At 61.4% G+C, this 20,654-nt stretch overlaps 1 protein-coding gene across 3 annotated transcripts in view; it reads right to left on the reverse strand.

Moving 5' to 3' along the window:
* Positions 1–20,359, reverse strand: part of NTNG2 (netrin G2) — a 49,742-nt gene extending 29,383 nt beyond the window's left edge. For 2 of the 3 annotated variants that reach the window (XM_079791231.1, XM_079791233.1), the window contains exons 1-2: positions 19,817–20,359; positions 15,288–15,973 (exon numbers count right to left, since the gene is read on the reverse strand). In XM_079791231.1, the coding sequence (XP_079647357.1) occupies positions 15,288–15,500 (213 nt within the window). In that variant the 5' untranslated portion in view covers positions 15,501–15,973; positions 19,817–20,359. Of the gene's footprint in view, positions 1–15,287; positions 15,974–16,211; positions 16,337–19,816 lie in introns of all 3 variants that reach the window. The other variant, XM_079791232.1, reaches the window with a different exon arrangement.
* Between the last annotated feature and the right edge of the window lie 295 nt (positions 20,360–20,654).

Below are 20,654 nucleotides of genomic sequence, written 5' to 3' on the forward strand. Positions count from 1 at the left end.
CAGGGCACAGGCCCGGGTTGTGGCTCGATCCCCAGTGCGGGGCGTGCAGGAGGCAGCCGATCCATGATTCTCTCTCATCATCGATGCTTCTATCTCTCTCTCCCTCTCCCTTCCTCTCTGAAGTCAATAAAAACATATTGTTTTTAAAAAGGCAATAAAGAGAGAGGGAAGAACGAAGGAAGGGGGAGCGAAAGAAAGAGAAACTGGGGCAGGGCGGGGGCAGGGCGCAGAGGGGAAGGAAGCGGGTCCTGGAGGCCCAGCCAAGCGCATTATTGATTCAGGACTTAGAAACTGCTTAGCGAGGGGAAGGCGCCCTGCTCTTTAAAAGCTTGTGCGAAGCGTCCGCGAGGCACAGGCGGCTTCCCAAGGAGGCCCGCTCTGCTGACATAAATATTTTATCAGGGAGGAAAGACGCCGCGCTCGCAGGGTTTGAATGCTGGGGTGGAGGTGGGGCGGGCGGGGGCAGGGCAGAGGGGCCCCTGGGCTCTGGCCGGAGCACTCAGGGCGGCTGCCGATCCCCAGGCCCCTGGGCCTGTGCAGAGCCGCGCCCCCCCCCCAGAACAATGGGGTCTCCTGGGTCCTGAAGGAGGCCCAGGACTGACACCCCTGGAAGGGGAGGGTCCAAGAGGGGGTGAGGCTGAAGCTTGACTCCCTTTGCCTCTGTCCACCCGCTGCCCGCCACCCCCAGGCACCCCTCAGTGACCCGGCACTTGGACCCGCGTGGGAGTGTTGACCGTTCTGCTGGGACCACCTGAGACGTCATTCATGCTGGGCCTGGGAATGGCAGGGATGACGGGGGAACCTGGGGGGAACTGGCGGGGATGTTCCGGAGGGCTCCCTGGGGGAGGTGAGCTCTCAGCAGGCAAGCTCAGGAGGCCAGGAGGGCGGGAGTGGACAGGTGGAGAGGACTGGCCACGCTGTGAGGAGGAGTCCCTACGTCCAGGGACCACACAGAGGGCCAGGCCAGACACGCAATAAGCTACAGGGAGACAGGGGTTCGTGCTTTGGCAAGGCCAGCAGCCGGGCGGGCGGGGGCACAGGAGACCAGGCCGGGGGAGAGGCCTGGGGCAGCGGCAGACTTGACATTTAGCAGCTGCAGGAAGGCCGGCCCCGGGCCAGCCAGCCTCCTTCCAGGAAGAGGTTAGGAATCTGGGGACAGAGGGAGCCAGGCCCCATGGCCCCCAGGAGCCAGCGCCAGGATGGAGTGCCTGAGGAGTGAGTGCCTGAGGATGGAGCGCCCCCCGCTCAGAGGAAGGGAGGGTTCCGAGCGCAAACCCTCCCCTCGGGTCTTCAGATTTCAGAGCAACAACACGCTGCAGGCTGGGAGGGGCTGGTGCTTCCCAGGAAGACCGCAGGCGGCTCTCAGGCCCGGGAGCCTAATAGATGCCGAAGCCCAGCCTTGGGGGCTCCGCTGTGCAGCCCACTGAGCACCCCTCACTGAGCACTAGTCCCAGCTGCCTTCTGGGCGTGGGGCCTTCAAGAAGGCTGGCCCAGGTCCCCGAAGGAAGACAGCCACACAATCAACCCCTTTCCTCCTAAGGAGACACCCCGTACAGAGTTCTCACGTGAGACTCACCTGGGGGCGCCCCGGGCCAACCACACGGACCCCCAGGGACAGGTCCGGTCCTGGGCATCGAGCTGACTACGGCTTCCTGGGGGACTCCAGGGGCAGCAAGGTCCCCGGCCTCGAGGGCCTGCGACGGGACAGTCTCCATCTTGGGTGGCACCTGGCGCCCCAGCCCTTCCCTACCCTCCTGGTTCCCAGGCCTGACCCTAGGCTGAGTGGCAGCTACACCCCTGGGGCCCCAAGGGGGAGGGGGCCTGCCCGTGCCAGGCAGACGCCGCCCCTCCCTCCCTCCCTCCCGCCGCTCGCTCCGTTCTATCTTTAGGTCCATTATTGTCCACTGTTGGTGTGTTCCCCCTCCCCCTCCTTCCCCAGAAAAGCCGATCAGGTTCCCCCAGGCACAGCGGCCTTCCCTGCAGCTGCTACGTGGGAGCAGACACGTGGCCAGATGGACGGGAGAGAAGTGGCCCAGCAGTGTCCCCAAGGGCAGCGGGGGCGGCGAAGCCAGCGGCACCCCTTCCCGCCCGCCCTCCTGCTGCAGGACGTGCGGGAGGAAGTATGCTCACCCAGCACAAACGGCCACGCGTGTGCGCATGCACGTGCGCGCGCGCACACACACACACACACACACACACAACAGCCTGTCTGTCGGGCGTTTTCTGAGACACTCAGAGTGTCACCTGCAGCCTGGTTAGGAGGGGGCTGGGCCGGGGAGCCTGGGATGCTGGTGCCAGGCTCCTCTACTTAGAAGCTGTGTGCCTTGGGGCAAGTGGCTTAGCCTCTCTGAACCTCGGGTTCCTCACATTCAAGTGGGTATAACGATGGGATCTACCACATGTGTTAACACCCGTGAGGGTTCAATGAGCTGGTTAGGTCCAGGGCTTGGTATACAGTAGGCACTCAATAAATGGAAGCTGGTGCTGGTCGGAGGAGGAAGAGGAAGGCGTGGCATCAAGGAAACCCTGACTGCCCTGGCCGGTGTGGCTCAGTGGATAGAGCGTTGGTGCTTGGAATGAAGGGTCCCAGGTTCGATTCCGGTCAAGGGCATGCACCACGGTTGCGGGCTCCATCCCTGGCCCCATGAGGGCACCTGGAGGAAGTCACCCAATCGATGTGTCTCTCTCACGTCGATGTTTCTCTCCCCACCCCCTCCACTCTCTCTAAACACCAATGGAAGAATATCCTCGGGTGAGGAGTAGCACAAAAATTAATTAATTAAAAGAATAAGAGCAAATCCTCAGACAATAATGGGGCCAATCAGCTACGAGAAGACAAAACAGGGATTTTCCTGAGCTCCGGAGGGGCCGGAGGGGCCGGAGGGGCCCACAGGTGAGCTTGGGTTGAGCTGGGGAGCCCTGCGTGTGTGTGCAATTCTGTGCTGTACACACGTACATGTATGTGTGCATGTGTGCATGTGTATACATGTCCATGTGCAGGTATGCCTGTGTGTGCATACGTGTGTGAGTGCTCATCGTTCTAGGAAAAGCACACGGATTCTCAGAAGGGCCATGACCCCCGAAGGTGGAGCCCTGCTCAGGGCGGGGGGGGGGGGGGGTCGCTGCAGACGTGGGGTTGCTCTCCTGCCTTTGTCCAGGTCTCCGGGGGCCCGGAGTCATGCTCTGCCCACCCCCCGCCCCCCTCTCCCGGAGCCTGAAAGCCCGAAGGCCGGGAATGCCGGGGGCTGGAAGGGTGACTACTCAGACCCCCCAGTCACAGCCGGAAACCTATATCCCAAAGTGGGGGGGGGGGGGCGGGCGAGACACCGCGGTCACCAGCTCCTGGCAGCCCATCCAGTGGGGAGCCTGGTCCCCAGAGCCGGCCGCAGCCCATGCCAGCCCGGCGCTGCGGGCAGGGTTTGGCTGGCACCGGGCTGGGGACAGGGACAGCAGCCCTCTGCTCAGCTGCTTCTCCTGCTGCGGCCACCGCCTTGGGCTGTCTCTTGACTCCGCAGGGGGAGGGCCCATCCGGGAACCCACAGTCCCGGGAGGGCACCGCACCTCCTGTGGGGAGCGGGCTCCCCGCGCCCCGGCTCTCACTGGCCTCCTGTTCACCTTCACCAACACCGGCCGCTGGTCATGTTTCATTTCCTTTCATTTCCCTGGTCGATGCTTGGAGTCAAGTGGACAAATGACTCGGGCAGCAGGAGGGAGCTGGAATGAGGGACTGCGGGGTCCCCACGGTCCCCAAGCACCAGGACAAACTGGGGGGGGGGCTGGGGGGATCCAGGCCTTGGGACCCATCCCTTTCCCAAGAGGGGAGCGCTGGGAGCCCGGGCTGAGATCTGGACGGACCCACAAACACGGACCCGTTTAATTCCTTTCCACGGAGACCCTGAGAGGAGGTGACCGCTCTGTCATTGCACCCCGAGATCATGGGTCCCCTCTCCCCCACACTCAGGACGGCCAAGGGGCCTGTGTGCTATAGAACAGGGGGGGTGGGCAGTGGTCAAGGCCCTGGAGACAGGCCCTGGCGGTGTCGCTGCTGCAAACCTGGGTGACTCCCTCCCCGCTGAGCGCCGCCCGTCCTGCCACCTGCCTGGTGCTGTGGGGGACACGCTGCTCAGAAGTGCTTCCCGGGTGCAGGCCCTGCGCAATGCGTGTGAAGACACACCAGACTCCCCCCCTCCACCCCCGCAAGCGCAGGGTGTACCCCCCGGCCCCCACTCCCTGCGGCTCCTGGCGGAGGGCTGGGGCCGGACCTGCATGCACCCACAGCTGCCATGGGGGGGGGGGGGGGATCGCGGGCGCTGACTGTGCAGGGACCCTTAACGCTCGGCCGCCCTCCCGCCTCACCGTGGCCTTGCCACGGGCCACCGACATCCCGTCCGCCCGCCGCTCAGCACGCACGCGGCACAGCAGGGAGAACCGGTGTGCGGGGCTGGGGGCTCGGGTCAGCTCTGAGCAGTGCCCGGCAGAGGCCTGCGCACAGGCTGAGCTCAGGTGAGCAAACAGCGTAGCCTGTGGCCACGTCTCCCCGAAGGCGGCTTTCAGACCGCACCCCGCTTCCTCCCAAGTGCCCCGTGTGAGGGCGCCTCCCCTCGAGTGCGCGGTGCGAGGGCCTCCTCCCCAGGCTCCAGTCCACTCTTTCGTTTTGTTGTTGTTTTGGTTTTTTTAAAAAATATTTTTAATGATTTCAGAGAGGAAGGGAGAGAGAGAGAGAGAGAGAGAGAGAGAGAGAGAGAGAAACATCAATGATGAGAGAGAATCATCGACTGGCTGCCTCCTGCACGTCCCCTGCTGGGAATTGAGCCCAGGCATGTGCCCTTGACGGGAATCGAACCCAGGACCCTTTGGTCCGCAGGCCGATGCTCTATCCACTGAGCCACACCGGCCAGGGCAAGGCCACTCTTTTGAAAGAATGCGAGCCATGGGCCACGGCTGAAACTCCTGGGCCTGGCGGCCCACGCCGTCACGGCATCCTGCTGGGCCGCAGCTTCCCCGCGCAGGAAACGGGCAGTGAGGTTCACGGTGGTTTCGTATTGTGCTCACAGGAGCCCTCGGACTGCCCGGGGAGGGGCAGGGGACCCGGCCGCCCAGGTCCAGGCACCACTGTCCCCTGGGCAGTGAGTTCCAATTGGAGGGACACAGTTCACTCTGGTCTTAGCTGATCCCTGAGGCCCTTCCAACTGCGATACTTGGGACGAGGGACCCCTACCATCAGCACCAATTTATCACCCACTCCGTCCAAGCGCCACCGGGTGGGACCTGGCGCTCTGGTGAGCGTGGGAGGGGAGACATTCAGAGACCAGAGAGAGGTCACAGGTCACGGCGTCTTCTCCCCAGCGACCCTCCTCGAAGACAATCCAAGTTAGCATCCCAACCAGAAAGATATGTTAGTAAAAAGAGGGAGGGGGTTGGGGGAAGCAGCTGGGCTTTCCCTGTCCTCGGAGGGGCCCCCCCGTGGCTTAGCGGTTAAATGACTAGGGTCTGCATCTGAGCCTGGACTCTGCCACTCAGTACTGGAGTCTCAGTTTTGTCATCTGTGAAATGGGGACAATAGAGAAAACCAGTTTCTGCCATGCAGCATCTTGAAGAGGGCTGCACCTGGAAGGCTCAGTGCCTCCGGGGAATACATGCTGAGAGTCCAGAAATACCCCTCACACCTACGGCCAATTAACTGGTTTTCAAGAAGGGTGCCAAGGACAGTTGATGAAAAGAACAGTTTCTTCAACCAACGGTGCCGGGAGAACGGGGTATCCACATGCAAAAGAAAGAAGTTGGACGCTTCTCTTACACTGTGTACAAAACTTAACTAAAAATGGGTCAGAACCTAAACATCAGAGCTAAAACTATAGAAGTCTTAGAAGAAAACAGAGGGCAAACATGTACAACCTTGGATTTTGAGGTGGTTTCCTGGCTGTGACAACAAAAGGAGGAAATGGATAAATTAGACTTGACTAAAATAAAACTTTTTGTGTATCGAAGGACACAATCAGAGAGTAGGTTGTTTGTAGAATGGGGGAAATGTTTTCAAATCATGTCTGACAAGAGCCTAGCATCCGGATTATATAAAGAACATGTTCAACTCAACAACAACAAACAACTCAACTTAAAAATGGGCAACGGGCTAGAATAGACAGTGCTTCAACAATGAACAAATGCCAATAAGCACCCGACGCCCAGCATCCTGGGTCATCAGGGAAACGCAGATCAAAACCACCAGGAGGGCCACTTCACAGCCACGCGGGTGACCGTAATAAATAACACGTGTTGGTGAGGATGTGGAGAAAGCGGAACCTTTGTGCAGTGCTGGCGGGGATGTAAAGGGTGCAGCCACCGTGGGAAACAGTCTGGGGTTCCTCACAAACTTAAATATAAAAATTACCACACGACCCAACCACCCCACGCTTCGCTGCTAGTATGCACCCAAGAGAAATGGGAACATATGTCCATGAAAAAACTTGTCCACAAATGTTCATAACAATCCTATATAATAAAAAGGCAATATGCAAATTGACCCTCACACCCTCACAAGATGGCCATCCCCAGGTTGTCACAAGATGGCCAGCAGGGGAGGGCAGTTGGGGGCGACCAGGTCTGCAAGAGAGGGCAGTTGGGGGGGACCAGGCCTGCAGGGGAGGGCAGTTGGGGGGGACCAGGCCTGCAGGGGAGGGCAGTTGGGGGCAACCAGGCCTGCACGGGAGGGCAGTTGGGGGGACCAGGCCTGCAGGGGAGGGCAGTTGGGGGGGACCAGGCCTGCACAGGAGGGCAGTTGGGGGCGATCAGGCCGGCAGGGGAGCAGTTAGGTGTTAATCAGGTCTGCAGGGGAGCGGTTAGGGGGTGATCAGGCTGGCAGGCAGAAGTGGGTTAGGGGCAATCAGGTAGGCAGGCAGGTGAACGGTTAGGAGCCAGCAGTCCCAGATTGTGAGAGGGTGCAGGCTGGGCTAAGGGACACCCCCCCACACCCAGTGCACTAATTTCGTGCACCGGGCTTCTAGTATTATTTATAATAGCCCAAAAAGTGGAAACAACCCGAATGTCCATCACCTGATGAGTGGGTGAACAGCTGTGGTAGCTGATGCAGGGAATATTACCCAGCCATGAAAAGGGGTGGGTGCTGACAACCTGTTCCAGGGGTGAACCTCGAAAACAACATGCCGAGTGAAGGGAGCCAGACGCCAAAGTCACATGTTGTGTGATCCCACTTACACGAGACATCTAGAAGAGGCAGAAGTACCCATGGGCAGAGAGCAGACGGGGACTGGGGTAGCCAGGGCTGGAGGAGGCAGGAGTGGGGAGGGACCGCTCACGGGGATGGGGTTTCCTTTGGGGGGATGGGAACGTTCTGGAACTGGACAGAGGCGGTGGCCGCACAGCCCTGTGAATGTGCTAAATGCCACGTTACTGTTCACTTACAAATGCACAAAAAAGGCACATTTTATGTTATATGTACTTTACAGCAATGACATTTTTAAGTGGTTAATGTCATGTTATGTCAATTTCACCTCAATTTAAAAATGAAAGAAAAAAAATTTTAAATGCCTTCATCACAAAAATAATATCTTTAAACTGTGTGTGGTGGTGGAGGCTAGCTAAACTGATTGTGTGATCCTTTCGCAATGTTGAACACTTAAAACGAATACAATGTTACATGTAAACTCTATCAATTAGAAAAATAAGTGAGTGCATTTGTGCTGTGGCATTGTATGTTAGCACTTGGCTTGCTTTTCTGTGTTTGGATGTTCATTTACGAGAAGACTCTGATAAAGGAATTTGAACTTGAAAAAGAAGCCTAGCGCTGTGCTGGGCACGGGATACACCGGGCTCGCCTCGCTCTGCCCTGGGGTCCCCTATGTGGTCTGTTTGTGAGCAAGGCTAACCCTCAAATCCCAGAACGTATCTGGCCATCACGCAGGATCCGGTGAGTCTAGCCAAACCCCGGGGTTGCACAGTTGAGAAAACCCGAGGCTGGGGGGCTCGGCCTGGCGTCCCCGCGGCAAGGAGGCTGCCGGGGCCCGGAGCTGCGGGCACCCGGCCCGCGCTCACTCTGCTCTAACACGCCGCCCCCCGCCAGCAGTTGGCGTGCGCTCAGGGAACGAGAAACACATTTTCATATATTTCAGCAAATCTGCTGCTGATGAAAAACAAATCAGAACCCGCACACCAAAGCCCCACGGAACCGGTGTCTGCCTCGCCTGCCATTTCCCACTTTCTGGACCCCTCCAGGATGAAGCCTGGCCTCCTCCTGGGCCACAGGGGCCCGGCGCGGTCCCAGCCAGGAGCGCCGGGCCAGGGGCTGCGTGATGGGGACAGAGCCTGCAGCCACAGCCTGTTCAGGGGCGCCGCCGACGTTTGGGGGGTGAAGGCGAGAGGTGCAGCTTGGAGCGGCCCTTTGAGCCCGCCCAGCTCCGTGCCCGCCTGGGGCTCGGGTCTTCCAGGCTCCAGCCTGGCCGAGGGTCCCTCCTCCCCTCCCTGCTGCCACACCCTTGGCCTAACCCCCAGGCCCTAGAGATTGGCTATGAGCCCACAGAGGAAGGCTGACCCATTTGGGGGCCTTGGGAAGCCTCAGTTTGTTCATCCGTCAAATGGCACAGGAACATCCCCGCCCCCACAGGCATATGGGGCCTAGGGGCTGGGAGGACTTCGAGGGACTGAGCAGGTGAGTGGCTTGTCCCCGTCATCCATGCGCTCTCCCTCACACCACTTCTCCTGCCCTCACCATCGCTCCTCTAACCCTCCCAGCCCCTCAAGGCCAGAGCCCCCACCCCCAGGCCACCCCGCTGCCCAGCCCTGGACCACAGCCCACGCGACTGTCCCCCACGGGACACAGTTGGCTGTCTGGACCGTCCTCAGTCTGTATTTTCTGCTTTTTCTTCTCCTTTTGTCTTTCAAGCTAAATCCTAGGATGGAAAAATAAATCCCCTTTTTGGAACATTCATTTGGTGCCAGGCCCCCCGCTGAGCCTTTACATGCTTGTCTCATCTCATTTGCACAAGCCGCCTTCCACCTGTCCAGCATCAGCCCCATTTTCAGATGAGCAAACCGAGGCTCAGAGCCACAGGGACTTATCCGAGCGCCACACCCAGAGGGCGGAAGAAGGATGAGCCCCGTTTGCTGCACCCCAAGTCCCAAGTCCTCGTCCACCGCGGGTGCAGCCCGCCTGCCTGTCCCTCGCCCAACCACTCCCTCGTCACCTGTGGGGGCTGAGGCAGGCCGAGAAGATACACGCTCTGGAGGAGACAGTGCAAACACACTAGCCGTCAGGGCTGGGGATGTAGACAAAGGAAGCCGAGCCTGCGGAAGGTGGGGCTACGTTAACTGGAAAGTTCTAGGGCCTCTAAGTCTGGCTCTCTTTGGAAAGACGCCCCCTCCAGGCCCTTTCCCTCCCTGCCCACCCCCCTTGCTCCAGTTGCACTGTCCCCTACCCTCCCCGCAGGGGGTCTGGACCCAAACCCACTCTCTTAAGAAAAGTAAGGGGCAAGGATCTCGCTCATGTGGCCCCAGACCTCTCAGGCACCTGTCTGCTGCTGGGGGAGGAGACGTCCCCACGCAATGAGATGTCACGCGTGGAACTATTCTTGTCCTGCGCTGGGCCTGCCTCTGGCGATTCAAGAGACTGAGTGGCTCTAACTGAGGGTTGGGCGAAGCTCAGGTTCTACAGTTACTTCCTGCTGCAGGAGGCAGCTGTGCAGACGCCTGGTGCCATCTGATCACCGCGCCCACAGAGCAGGGGCTCCGGTGCAGAGAAGCAGACTCAGCTCTGATCTCTCCTCCTCCGAGAAGCCTTCCTGGGCTACACCCCCCTTCTACCCACCCATCCATTCGTTCAGGAAGCGCTGACTGAGCACTGACTGAGCCAAGAGGGAGGGATGCAAAGCTGAACCCTGCCTTTGAGGAGCTCGCAATCCAGGAAGGAAGCAAACAGCAGGAGTATAATAACTCACGTGAACTGAGCATCTCCTACGTGACAGTCCGGTATGTGTATTCTATTAATAGCTCCGATTTGAGGAAATAAGGCTCAGGGAGGTTAGCCTCATGTCAAAGGTCACACAGCACGGGATGCTAACCTCTACCACTCTGCCCTCGGGGCCTAAACTCCGTCCCAATGGGCCGCCTCCGTGAGAACAGTGACGGGGAGGTGCCCAGGTGGGGATGCGCTCACCCACCTGCACTGGGGGTCAGGAAGCCGCTGGGCGCAGGTGATGCAGGTACACGGGGAAGCCCGGAAACACGGAAGCAACGGAAGGCGCGGAGGTGAAGGAGACAGGCCAGGAGGGGAAGGGGCGGGAGGGCCGGGGGAGCCGGGGGAGCCGGGCCGGCCGTTGTCTCTAACGTCCGTTGCGTGTCTCTTGTTGCTGACTTGGATTTGCAAGAGTTATCTCACTCTTCATCCCCACTGTGCTGGCGTGAGGTCAGACCTCAGGTCTAGGACTGGAGAGGGGCGCCGGAGGGAGGGAGGCTGGGAGGGTGTCCCCCACTCTCCTCTGTGGGCTTGGGGCCAGGGTGAGAGCGGGGAGGGGCTGGTCACCTCGGAAACACTTTCTGAACGTGGAGGTCGGGCAGGAGGTGGGGCACTGTGACCTTGGTTCCACGTGGTGTTCAATGTCACGGTGGGGAGGGACGTGAGGCCTCCAAGGCCCACCTGCCCCCCTGCATTAACCAGCTGAGCAGACCCCCCGGGGGAAGGAGGAGGGCCATTTGCTCTGCATCTGGGTAAACTGAGGCAACGAGCAGGGAAAGCAGGTGTTGAGGAAGGTGTGTGCTTAGAGATGTGCTGTCACGGCTTCCCCGTCTACCAGACCAAGGCCCCCGTGTGCTCGCGCCCCTAAACGCTGTGCAAGGCCCATCCGTGTCCCCACGGAGGAAGCAGGGTTGTCAAGATTGGGTGAATGAGCCGGCCAGCGTGGCGCAGCGGTTGAGCATTTACCCAGGAACCAGGAGGTCACGGTTCGATTCCCGGTCAGGGCACCTGCCTGGGTAGGGGGCTTGATCCCCAGTAGGGGGCGTGCAGGAGGCAGCCGACTGATGTTTCTATCTATCTCTCTATCCCAGTGGTTCTCAACCTTCCTAATGCCGCGACCCTTTAATACAGTTCCTCATGTTGTGGTGACCCCCAACCATAAAATTATTTTCGTTGCTACTTCATAACTGTAATTTTGCTACTGTTATGAATCGTAATGTAAATATCTGTGTTTTCCATTGTTCTTGGGCGACCCTGCTAGCGGTTCTCAACCTGTTATAAAGTAGCAACGAAAATAGTTTTATGGTTGGGGGTCACCACAGCATGAGGAACTGTATTAAAGGGTCGAGGCATTAGGAAGGTTGAGAACCACTGCTCTATTCCTCTCTGAAATCAATAGGAACATATTAGACAAAAGCCTGGATAGATGGTAGTAGGAAGCCTCACACGGGAACAGAGCATTTGCCCTCGACGCGCAGGAGGTGTTCTGAGAGAGGAGGTTGGTGGGTAGGCGTGCAGCCACCACTGTCCCTCATCACAGATGGGGAAACTGAGGCTCCGACAGTTTACAGACTTGCCCCCAGGTCACCACGCCCAAGTGGAATGGCAAAGCCGGGATGCGGGCTCAGGTCTTCAGATTCCAGGCCTGTGGCTGGGGTATCAGGCCTCCCTCTGGAACCTTCTACCTGTCTCCAGCATTCAGGGGTCTCAGCTCCCGGCTCCGTCCGCTCACTCCCGGGGCCCCTGCACTCTGTGCGTTTCTCCCTCAGCAGCGACTGCCCCTTAACCCGAAAGACCCCCGGGAACGTCAGCCATCGGCGACACTGCCCGGCTAGGGAGGCAGCATTTCCAGGCCACGCCCTGCCTGCCTCCGAGTCCCCTGGGCGAGCAGCTCCCGCTCGGCCCTGGGCGGACTGGGCACTCTGCATGCCCAGCAAGGAGCGCCAGGCTGCTGGGCCCAGGACTACACTTGGGTAGCACGTGGGATCGCTGTGAGCGTCACCTGCCTGGTCTGTGGCTGGTGCTATGCCCACCCCCCCCTTTCTCACCATCTCTCTCCTGAAGCTCAGGGTTAGCTTTTGTCTCAAAGGCACACGGGAAGGGTTTCCTCCTTCCTTTCACGGCAGCTGCCACCTCTTGGGGAGCATGCTCCTCGTGCCCACTGCACCCCCATCCCATCGGGGTCCGAGTGGCAGCTGCCCTCCAGGATTGAGAAGCCTCTCCTGGCACCGCCTCCCCCGCCTCTCCTGGGCCCCACGGCCTCGCAGGCGGGCCCTCCGGCCGGGCCTGGGAATGAGGGCTGGGGGCGTCTCCTCTCCGGCAGCCCTCGTTGAAACCTTGGCCTTGCCCAAGAACCCTCGGCTGGCAGCGCACCCCTATTAATTCTCATTGTGCATTTAGAGCCAATAGGCTTCTATTTATTCATTTATCTTGGTCTTCCTTCTCCCGCCCCTTCCTCACCGGGCTGGAATTTACAATTCAGTTCTCAGGTGGCTTTGCTGAAGGACAAAGCCTGGGGCGGAGAGGGTCTGCACCCTGAACCTTGAAAAGGGCAGCCGCCCCTGGCCGCCCCCCCCTTCACTCTCAGGGTGCCCTGGGGCTCAGGCTCCTGGTGGTTGGATGTTGGGACAGCCCAACACCCACTGCAGGAGAGTTGCCTGGGAATAGGGACCCACTGGGCCATGGCTAGGTTAAGGGGGCAGTGGGCCGCCTGGCTATCATTGGGGCGCCCCCTGGTGGCCGGTTAACAGCACCTGCTGGGCTGGAGGAGTTGAAGCGGCCTGAGCCTCCAAGGCCAGCCTGCCGCTCGGACGCTGGAAGTCCTGAAGGCAGAAGTGAGGCAAAGAAGAAAAGGCAGGGATCCGCCAAGGGCATAACAACAACGATGGAAGCAAATAACAGTACCGCACACGGAGCACCTACTCTGTGCCCGCACAGCACCCAGGGCACACGGGCGGGCTGCGTCCTTGCCCAGCACCATGGCACAGCAGGAGCCCTAAGCTGGGAGAGGGGAGACCCGGCCTCCTGGGGGGTGAGTTCTTGCTGGGGTATCAGGCCTCCTCTCTCTGGAACCTTCTACCTGTCTCCAGCATTCAGGGGTCTCAGCTCCCGGCTCCGTCCGCTCACTCCCGGGATCCCTGCACTCTGTGCGTTTCTCCCTCAGCAGCGACTGCCCCCTTAACCCGAAAGACCCCCGGGAACGTCTAATCCCAGCCGCCTCCCAGACCCAGGGACCTTGGCAGGATTAAGGCAACACCTCTAATCCCTGGACTGGGATTAGGACGGCACGGGCGCCACAGCATCCGAGAGACAACAGGCCCTGCTCGGAGGAGCTGCAGTCAACGAGGGTGTGGGGGGTTGAATCCATCTGGGTGGGACCCTCCTCCCTGCGGAAGCCAGGCCCCCACCCAAGGCAGCCTGCCCTCCACCCTACGCGGCAGCGTCCCCACCCTCCCGGGCTGCCCGTCTGTCACCAAAGACAGAGCCGCCGGCCGCCTGGAACGAAGCAGCTACGTCCATCAGACCGGAGGCGAGACACCGAGGACCCACGAGGAGGGGGTGCTGAGCGCCCTTCTCCTCCCCTGCCTCCTCCCGGCACCCCAGGAGGAAAGCAGGGGTCAGAAGCCTCTTCCCAAGCCCAGGGCTCAAGGGCACCTGCCTGGGCTCGGGCTGCTCGGCATCAGGACTGGGGGGGTGACCAGCCACCCTGGCAGCTGCGCTGGGCTCTCTGCGGAGGGCCGAGGTCCAGGGCCAAGGGCACCCCAGCCGCCTCGGCCAGGAGAGGCCTTGGACTTGCAGGTGATGGTCATCTCCTCTCCTCCAGGCCTTGACCAGAAGCTAGTCCAGTGAATGACGACCGAGCTGCCTGCCCCTCCCCCCGCCAGCACATTAAGGAAATGATTAATATTTAAGAGAAGAAATACGGTTAAGACAGACTCTCCAGCCCCAGCTCCCAGGCTTTCCGCCGTCCCTCTCTCCCCAGCCCCGCTCAGCCGCTGCCCACAGTGACAGCTCATGACTTCACCACCGAGCAGGGACCTACCTGCCTGGGCTGACTGCCCTGGGAGAGGCCTGAAGCGTCCCCGGGGACTGAGGCCTCCTCGGGAGCCTGGCAGGGACGCCAGCTCAGTCCAGCCATAAACCCGGAGACCGGGAGGCTGGACGCAAGGACACAGAGGCAGCAGACAGCCTGAGGTTGAAGCTGAGCCCCTCCCGGGAGCTCCCGCAGCCTGGCTGCCCTGCCCGGCCTCCCGCCAGGCACTGGGCCTCCAGAGCAAGCCCGGTGGGGAAGGCACTTCTCAGACGGTGGTTCAGCTCAGTGACTTGGGGACCAGAATACTTCCTGGTGTGGGCCTCAGTTTCTCCATCTGTATGATGGGAATGGCAACAGCTAACATCTAGGGGGCACGTGCTCTGTGCCAGACACTAGCCTGAGCATTTCACACATACATGTTAGCTCATGTATTCCTTACAATGACCGGAGTGTGCTATCCACGTGCCCATTTCACAGATGGTGGCATAGAGGCCCAGAGAGGCCACTGGTCCAGAGCCATCCCCCACAGCTCCTACTTTGGGAGCAGGGAGTCAACCTGGCTGCGCTGAGGGGAGGACTCCACGGAATGACGCACGTCGAGCTCCTAGCCCACGCACTCAGGGAGCCTGCGTAAATGACCCCTGCTATTATTACTGTTGTTGTTGGTAACATTACCTGAGCACTGACATACCCCGTGGCACACGGGGATGGAATTGAAAAGGGCACCAGCCACACTGTCCATGCTGGTCTGACCCCTCCTGCCTCCCTCTGCCCTTCCATCACACACACACCCACCCCCACCCCCCCGCTGCAAAGTGCCAGCTGCGGGCGTGGCACGCCATGGCCTGGCTCCACTGTTTGCTGGATTGGATCAGGTGGGATAGGAGGCTGGGAGGCTGGAGGGATGAACAGAGGGAGCTCAGCAGGTAGCATTAATCACTCGCCCAGAATGCAGACTTCCTACCAGGGAGGCGGGGCTTGTCTGGTGGGTGGGGCTTGTCTGGTGGGCGGGGCATATCTGGGAGACTGGGACTGTGACAAGGATGGTTTTCCCCAGAGAAGAGGATCTAGCGGTCCACTGGGCAAGAACTCCCCCTCCCCAGAGAATAAGTCACATGACCCCAGGGTCCTCAGGACGGCCTTCGCTTGGGCACGTTTCCAAGGTGGGGCAGACTCCAAACTGCATTCAAGTCAACCTTTTGCCTCGGCCCCCCCACTCGGCTCACCCATTCCTGTCCCAGACGCCCTCCCATTGGCCCGAGCAAACAGAGCCCCGGCGGGCTGACTTACGTGGGAGCAGAACCTCTCAGGGGGGTCTCCGCACGTGATGCCCTTGGGCTCCACCTTCACCTTGACATAGTCCTTCAGGCGCATCACCTTGGGCTGGCAGGCGTAGAACTCCCAGGTGGGGCCCTCGTCCGAGGTCACCCAGGACTTGCAGATGTCATAGTCCCCGGAGGCCAGCGGGAGGCAGTGCAGGAGGAGAGCCAGCAGGCCCAGCATGGCGGCGCAGTCCGGGGGGTGCGGCCCAGAGGGGCCCTGGAGAGGCGGCGGCTGGGTCAGGCGGGACTCGAGGCCTCAGCATGGAAAGGCCGCATCTGCCAGGCGGTGGCGGCCGAGGTCCCGGGGCACGGCGCTGCCCGGGAGCAGCGAGGAACTTGCTTTCTCCAAAAGGCCGGGAGGAAAGCTCAGAGCCAGCGTTTCTCAGACTGCTGATGGGCACATCAAACAGTTGCCCATAACTCGGAGTCCTCCTGACCTTGGCATTCCACCTCTCCCGCAGGGGAACCTGATCAACTCGGGCAGACTCTGCGATCGTGACAGTGGATGGAAATGGGATAGGGAGGCGATCCGCGGGGCGCTGGCATGGGGCCGGATCAGAGTGCCTTTAATTTCTGTCCTTCCAACCAGTCCTGGTCTTTAAAGGGCCCTTCATGTGTGATGTGCTCCCCACTCCTGCAAAACAGCCCTCTGGCCTGTGTGTAAAGATAAAATGAAATCAGGAGCTGGACGCGTGCGCTGGCAGCCTGGTCCCTCTATGGGACTGGACTTGGCGTCTCAGACCCATAAAAGAGATTTCTTTTCATGTGAGTTGAAAGTGACAACGATTGTGCGGCTGGACTGGAACATAAAAAAGCGACTGAGGTGCTAACTGGGGGGAAGCTTATTTGGCTCTGCCTTGGTGGGGCCCGGCAGTAATGGGGGCCGGCTGACCTTGGCCGGTAGCCATTGGCAACTTATTATGAAGTTGCTGGGACTTCAGCTCCATCCATGCGGGGACTCAGGGTCTGGCTTGTCTTTCATTGTAAGAGGGAAGGAGAGCTCATTAGCAACAACACCTGCAACAAATTAAAAGGAGGAGAAGGGGGGATAGCGATGTATAAGAACAAAAGCTCTCTGGCAAAATGTGCAAAAAATGAGGCTGCATTAGCGAGGCCTCCCGAGGAAACTGGGTTATTTTTATTAATATCGGAGTTGCACATTTGGAGGCTGGGCACATTATTAAAAAGGTGCTGCGCCTTCTCCTCCCTGGATGGGGGCGTGAGGCCAGCAGAGGTGCCCTTGCTTGGGGTCGGCGACTCCCTAAAATGTCCCCAGCAGCCGAGAATGAATGGTGGCTTTACAATACCCTGACCGACAAGTCAAAAAGTCAAAAACGTCAACGCGGAGATGCGACTGTCCCCCTAGGCGCCGATGGGCTGTGCGTACAGGTAGACCGCGGGCCAGGAGCGGCCAACGGTGGGATACACACCGCTCCGCGCTCGGAGGTGGGCGTTTCATTTCCCACGCTAAGACACCAGGGACGTGGACGACTTCAAGAGAAGTGACAACACTCTGTCATTTGCGTTTTCTGATCGAGGCCAACATTTTGCAACCATCCGTAGAGGGCCTGTTTATAAACGGATCACTATTATGATTATGGCTTTCCTATTTTAAGCTCCTGGCAATTATCTTAAAAAGCCCAAATAGATGTGACTAATACGGATGTCCTATTGCGAAAAACACGAGCCGGGTAATGTGCTGTGCTCCCAGGCAGGGCACAGATACATCACCAGGAGGAGTCCAGCCCGCGTGGGAGCCCGACCAGAAACAGGAGCCAACAGGGCAAAGGTCACCGCGGTGAGTCACAGCGTGGAGGCCCTGCGTTGTTACTAAGGATTCTGGTTCTCATGTCGGCAGTAATTGCAGCCAAGTCCCCGGAGGGCTGCAGCTCGGTGCGAACCAGCCAGGCTCCCCCGACACCCGCTCCAGCCACTGTACAGAGAGGGCCGCTGAAGAGCCGGCTCCGGCCACGTTCCCACGAAACCCCGTTCTCCACCCAGACACGAACGCACTCCTGCCCGCGGGACACATGGGGAGGGCGGGCATGGTCCCCAGGGGGCTTGGCCACTCAGCACCTTCCCGGGAGGAGGAGAAGCCAGCGCCCTGAGCTCCAGGCCCAGGTCGTAAATCTGAATTAAGGAGGCGGCCCCTGCCCCGCTGGCTGGCTGAAGCCGCTAGATGGAGATGGATGAGGGGGAGGGGACCGCATTTTCCCGGCTCACCTCTGGCCGTTAAGAGAAACCTGTTATAGAGGCGGCCCGGCCTTGAATCCGCTCCTGGCTAGAAAACTCTCAGGAAGGACCCGCCTGGCGACTATTTTTACAACCCGAGAAATTGTAGTAAAAATAAAATAGCGCGGCCTGCAAAGGTTTGGATGCTTCTGCCCAAGTGAGCTTTGTGCCGCCCAGAAAACAGCAGGGGAATCCTCCCCAATGAATCCTTCCAGCCTGAGTCCCAACTGTTCCCTAACAGGTAGGGCTCCCAGACAGCGGGGGCTCCGGGCTCCCTCCCCTGCGGGACCAGCTGGCCGGGCGCGGGGCGGGCACTGGGCCGGGGGGCCCGGAGGCCCGGGCAGGCGGCGCCCGGGGCTACTCGCACACCCAGCCCTGGCAGGGCAGTTCTGTTGGCTTCCATGCCACGCGTTCCCTGGAAAATGGGGCGGACAACAACAAAACCCGCGGGCGGGCGGGGTAATGGATATGTTTACAACTAGTCAATCAATTGGGCGCCGCCGGAGGGGAGTTGTGAACTCAGCACGAGAATATGACAGTCGGTTTTTGCCAAAAAGCAAAACAGGGCGGGGCGGGGGGCCGCCACATCCCCGGGATCGGGAGGCGGAGAGCCGCGGGGAGAGCCGGCAGGGCGATTTCAGGAGGAGGTTGTGTCCCGGCGGACCGGCTTCTCCTCGGAAAATAAATCTCCCCTGATATCATTAAGAAACTGCAGCCCCCGAAACAAATGGGATCGATGCGCTTTATTTTCTTTTAAGAGTCCTCGGAGCCGAGGGGGGCTGATAGCCAGGGTATTAAAACCCGAAAATTAGATTTTCCCAGGATTTCTGAACTCCGCTCTCTCTGTCTGATTGAATTAGCGCCTCTCCGAGCCGGGCCGGCTCCTCCCCGACCTGCCGGCTGCGCCCTCGCCTCGTGGGAAACTCGCCGCCTGCCGCCGAGGGCGCGGAGCCCCCGCGGGCCCCTGGAGGGGGTGCCGGGGGCTTCTCCTGGGACCCCGGCACCCGAGGTTCCCTCTCCCTTCCCAGCCGGGCAGCCGAGGAGGGTGAAACTGCCTTCAGGGGGTGGTGCCGGGAAGAAAGGGGAGTCCACCGGGGCTACCGCCCGCCCCCCGACCTCTCCCCGCCCCGGGCCGGCTCCAGGGGGTGCCCCGCTCACCGCAGGCTCTGCGGGCATCCGGGGTCGGAGGCGCCGGCGCCCCAGCCCGCGAACAAGAGCCTTCCTTGGCTCCCGACGACCCCACGCCCCCTCCGAGACCGCGGAGCCCCGGAAAGTTGAGTGCGGGGGGCGGGGCGCGAGGAGGCGGCCGCGGCTCAGCCCCGGGCCGGCGGGTCCGCGCTCCGGAGGCGCCGCGAACGGCGGGCGCAGCTCACGGACGTGCGGGTAAGCCCGCGGCCGCCTTCCGTCTCCCGAAGCGGAGTGCCAGGCGCGGGGACAATGAATAACCCCGCTCTTCTCGAGGCCCGGGCGGCCCGGGGGGCGCCCTCGCTGGGCACAGCCTCCCCGACTTGGAAGATGCCGAGCGAAGCACCACCCTGAGTTGCACCATTTCCCCTGCCGCCTCCCCGCCTCCCCACGGGCAGGCAACTTACTCCGGGTGGATCGGGGAGCCGCGAGCCCCCGTCCTCTCCCCGCCGTCCTGCGGCTCCGGCTCCCCATCTGTGTGCCGCCCCGTCCTGTCCGAGGTTGGCCTCCACAGGGTCCCCTCGCCGGCCCCTGCACACCCCCCTCCCCGTGCACCCGCCCCGCCCCTGCAGGAAAGAAGTTTCCAGTCCTGGGTGGCCAGGAGTTTCCCTCTGCAGCTCACACGCACCCGGTTTCAGAGACACGGGGAGGGGTGGGGGGGGCGCTAGCTGTGGAAATTCATGGGGGGGGGGGCTCGAGAGAAGGGTTAGTTTCCTCTTTGCAAACACACCCAGGCATTCTCGCCACATCCATGCCCACCACACGCACACACACACGCGCACACACACACACACACACACACACACACACACGCTGGAGGGAGACCCTGGGGGAAGGCCGGCCTCCAGACAAGCGACCCCTTTAAGGAGCCGCCACGGAGGCGCCTCGCACACCCCTCTCCGCTCAGCCTCCGCGGCCGCGGCCGCTACCGAATAACTTTTGCATCCGAGCTCCGCCGGCCGCTGTCTGCGGGCTCCGCCGGAGAGCCTGCCCGGCAGCGGAGCCCTGTGAGAGGAAGCCAGGCTGGCCGAGCTGCGGCCGCGCTCCCCCCTCGCCTCCCGGGCTCCCCGCCCGCCTTACCCGGCTCAGCTCGGAGCGCTGCCCGGCGCGGAGACCCGGAGGCCGAGGAGCGAGGACCGCGGACCGCCACCCGCCGGCGCTCCGCCTCCCCCTCGGGTGGCGCTGGGTGGGGGCGAGGGCGGAGGGCGGAGGGCGGAGGGCTGCAGGCCGCGCTGCCTCCCGCGCCGCTCCCGGCTCCCGCCGCCGCCGCTGGGGCCGTCAGAGCGGAGCTGGGGAGCCCTCCGGCCGCCGGGGGGGCCGCTCGCCGCCGTCCGGGAGACGCGGGCCGGGGGAGGGGGCCGCCCGCGCCGCCGGCATCGCCCGCCCCGGCCGAGCGGGAGGTCGCTGCTAACAAGTGCAAACTTTTTGGCCCCCCTGGGCGGCGCGGAGGGGACCCGCGCTCGGGCGCCCGGCTGCCCCCGGCCCGGGTGGGCTTCGCGGCTGGTCCTCGGGGCGCCGGGGCATCCCCCCGCGCGGCTCGGGCCAGATGGCGGGGCGCCTCACGGCCCCCCTGCACTCGGCTCCAAGTTAAAGCCGAGGCTAAATCCGCCTGCCATCACTCCCGATCGCCATCGGCTTTTATCTCTCGGTCTGATCCGGGCTGCGTAACTTCCTCTGTGTGGCTCGAACACACCATCCCAGCACGGAGCAGCGGTCTTCTTAAAGGTGCAGGGAGGAAATACTGCGAGACTCGGGGGACGCGCCGCGGCCCTGGGAGGGGCGCCGCCGGCAGGGGCGTCCCGGCGGGCCCGCGGCCAGGGGGCCCCCAGCAGGCGGCCGCGGGAGCGAGCCTGCGCCGGGGGGTCGCCGGCTAAGCATCTCCTCCGGGCGCACAGCGCATCCTCAGCCAGCGCGGGTC

The sequence above is a fragment of the Cnephaeus nilssonii genome (assembly GCF_951640355.1).
Source record: "Cnephaeus nilssonii genome assembly, chromosome: 14".
NCBI lineage: Eukaryota > Metazoa > Chordata > Mammalia > Chiroptera > Vespertilionidae > Cnephaeus > Cnephaeus nilssonii.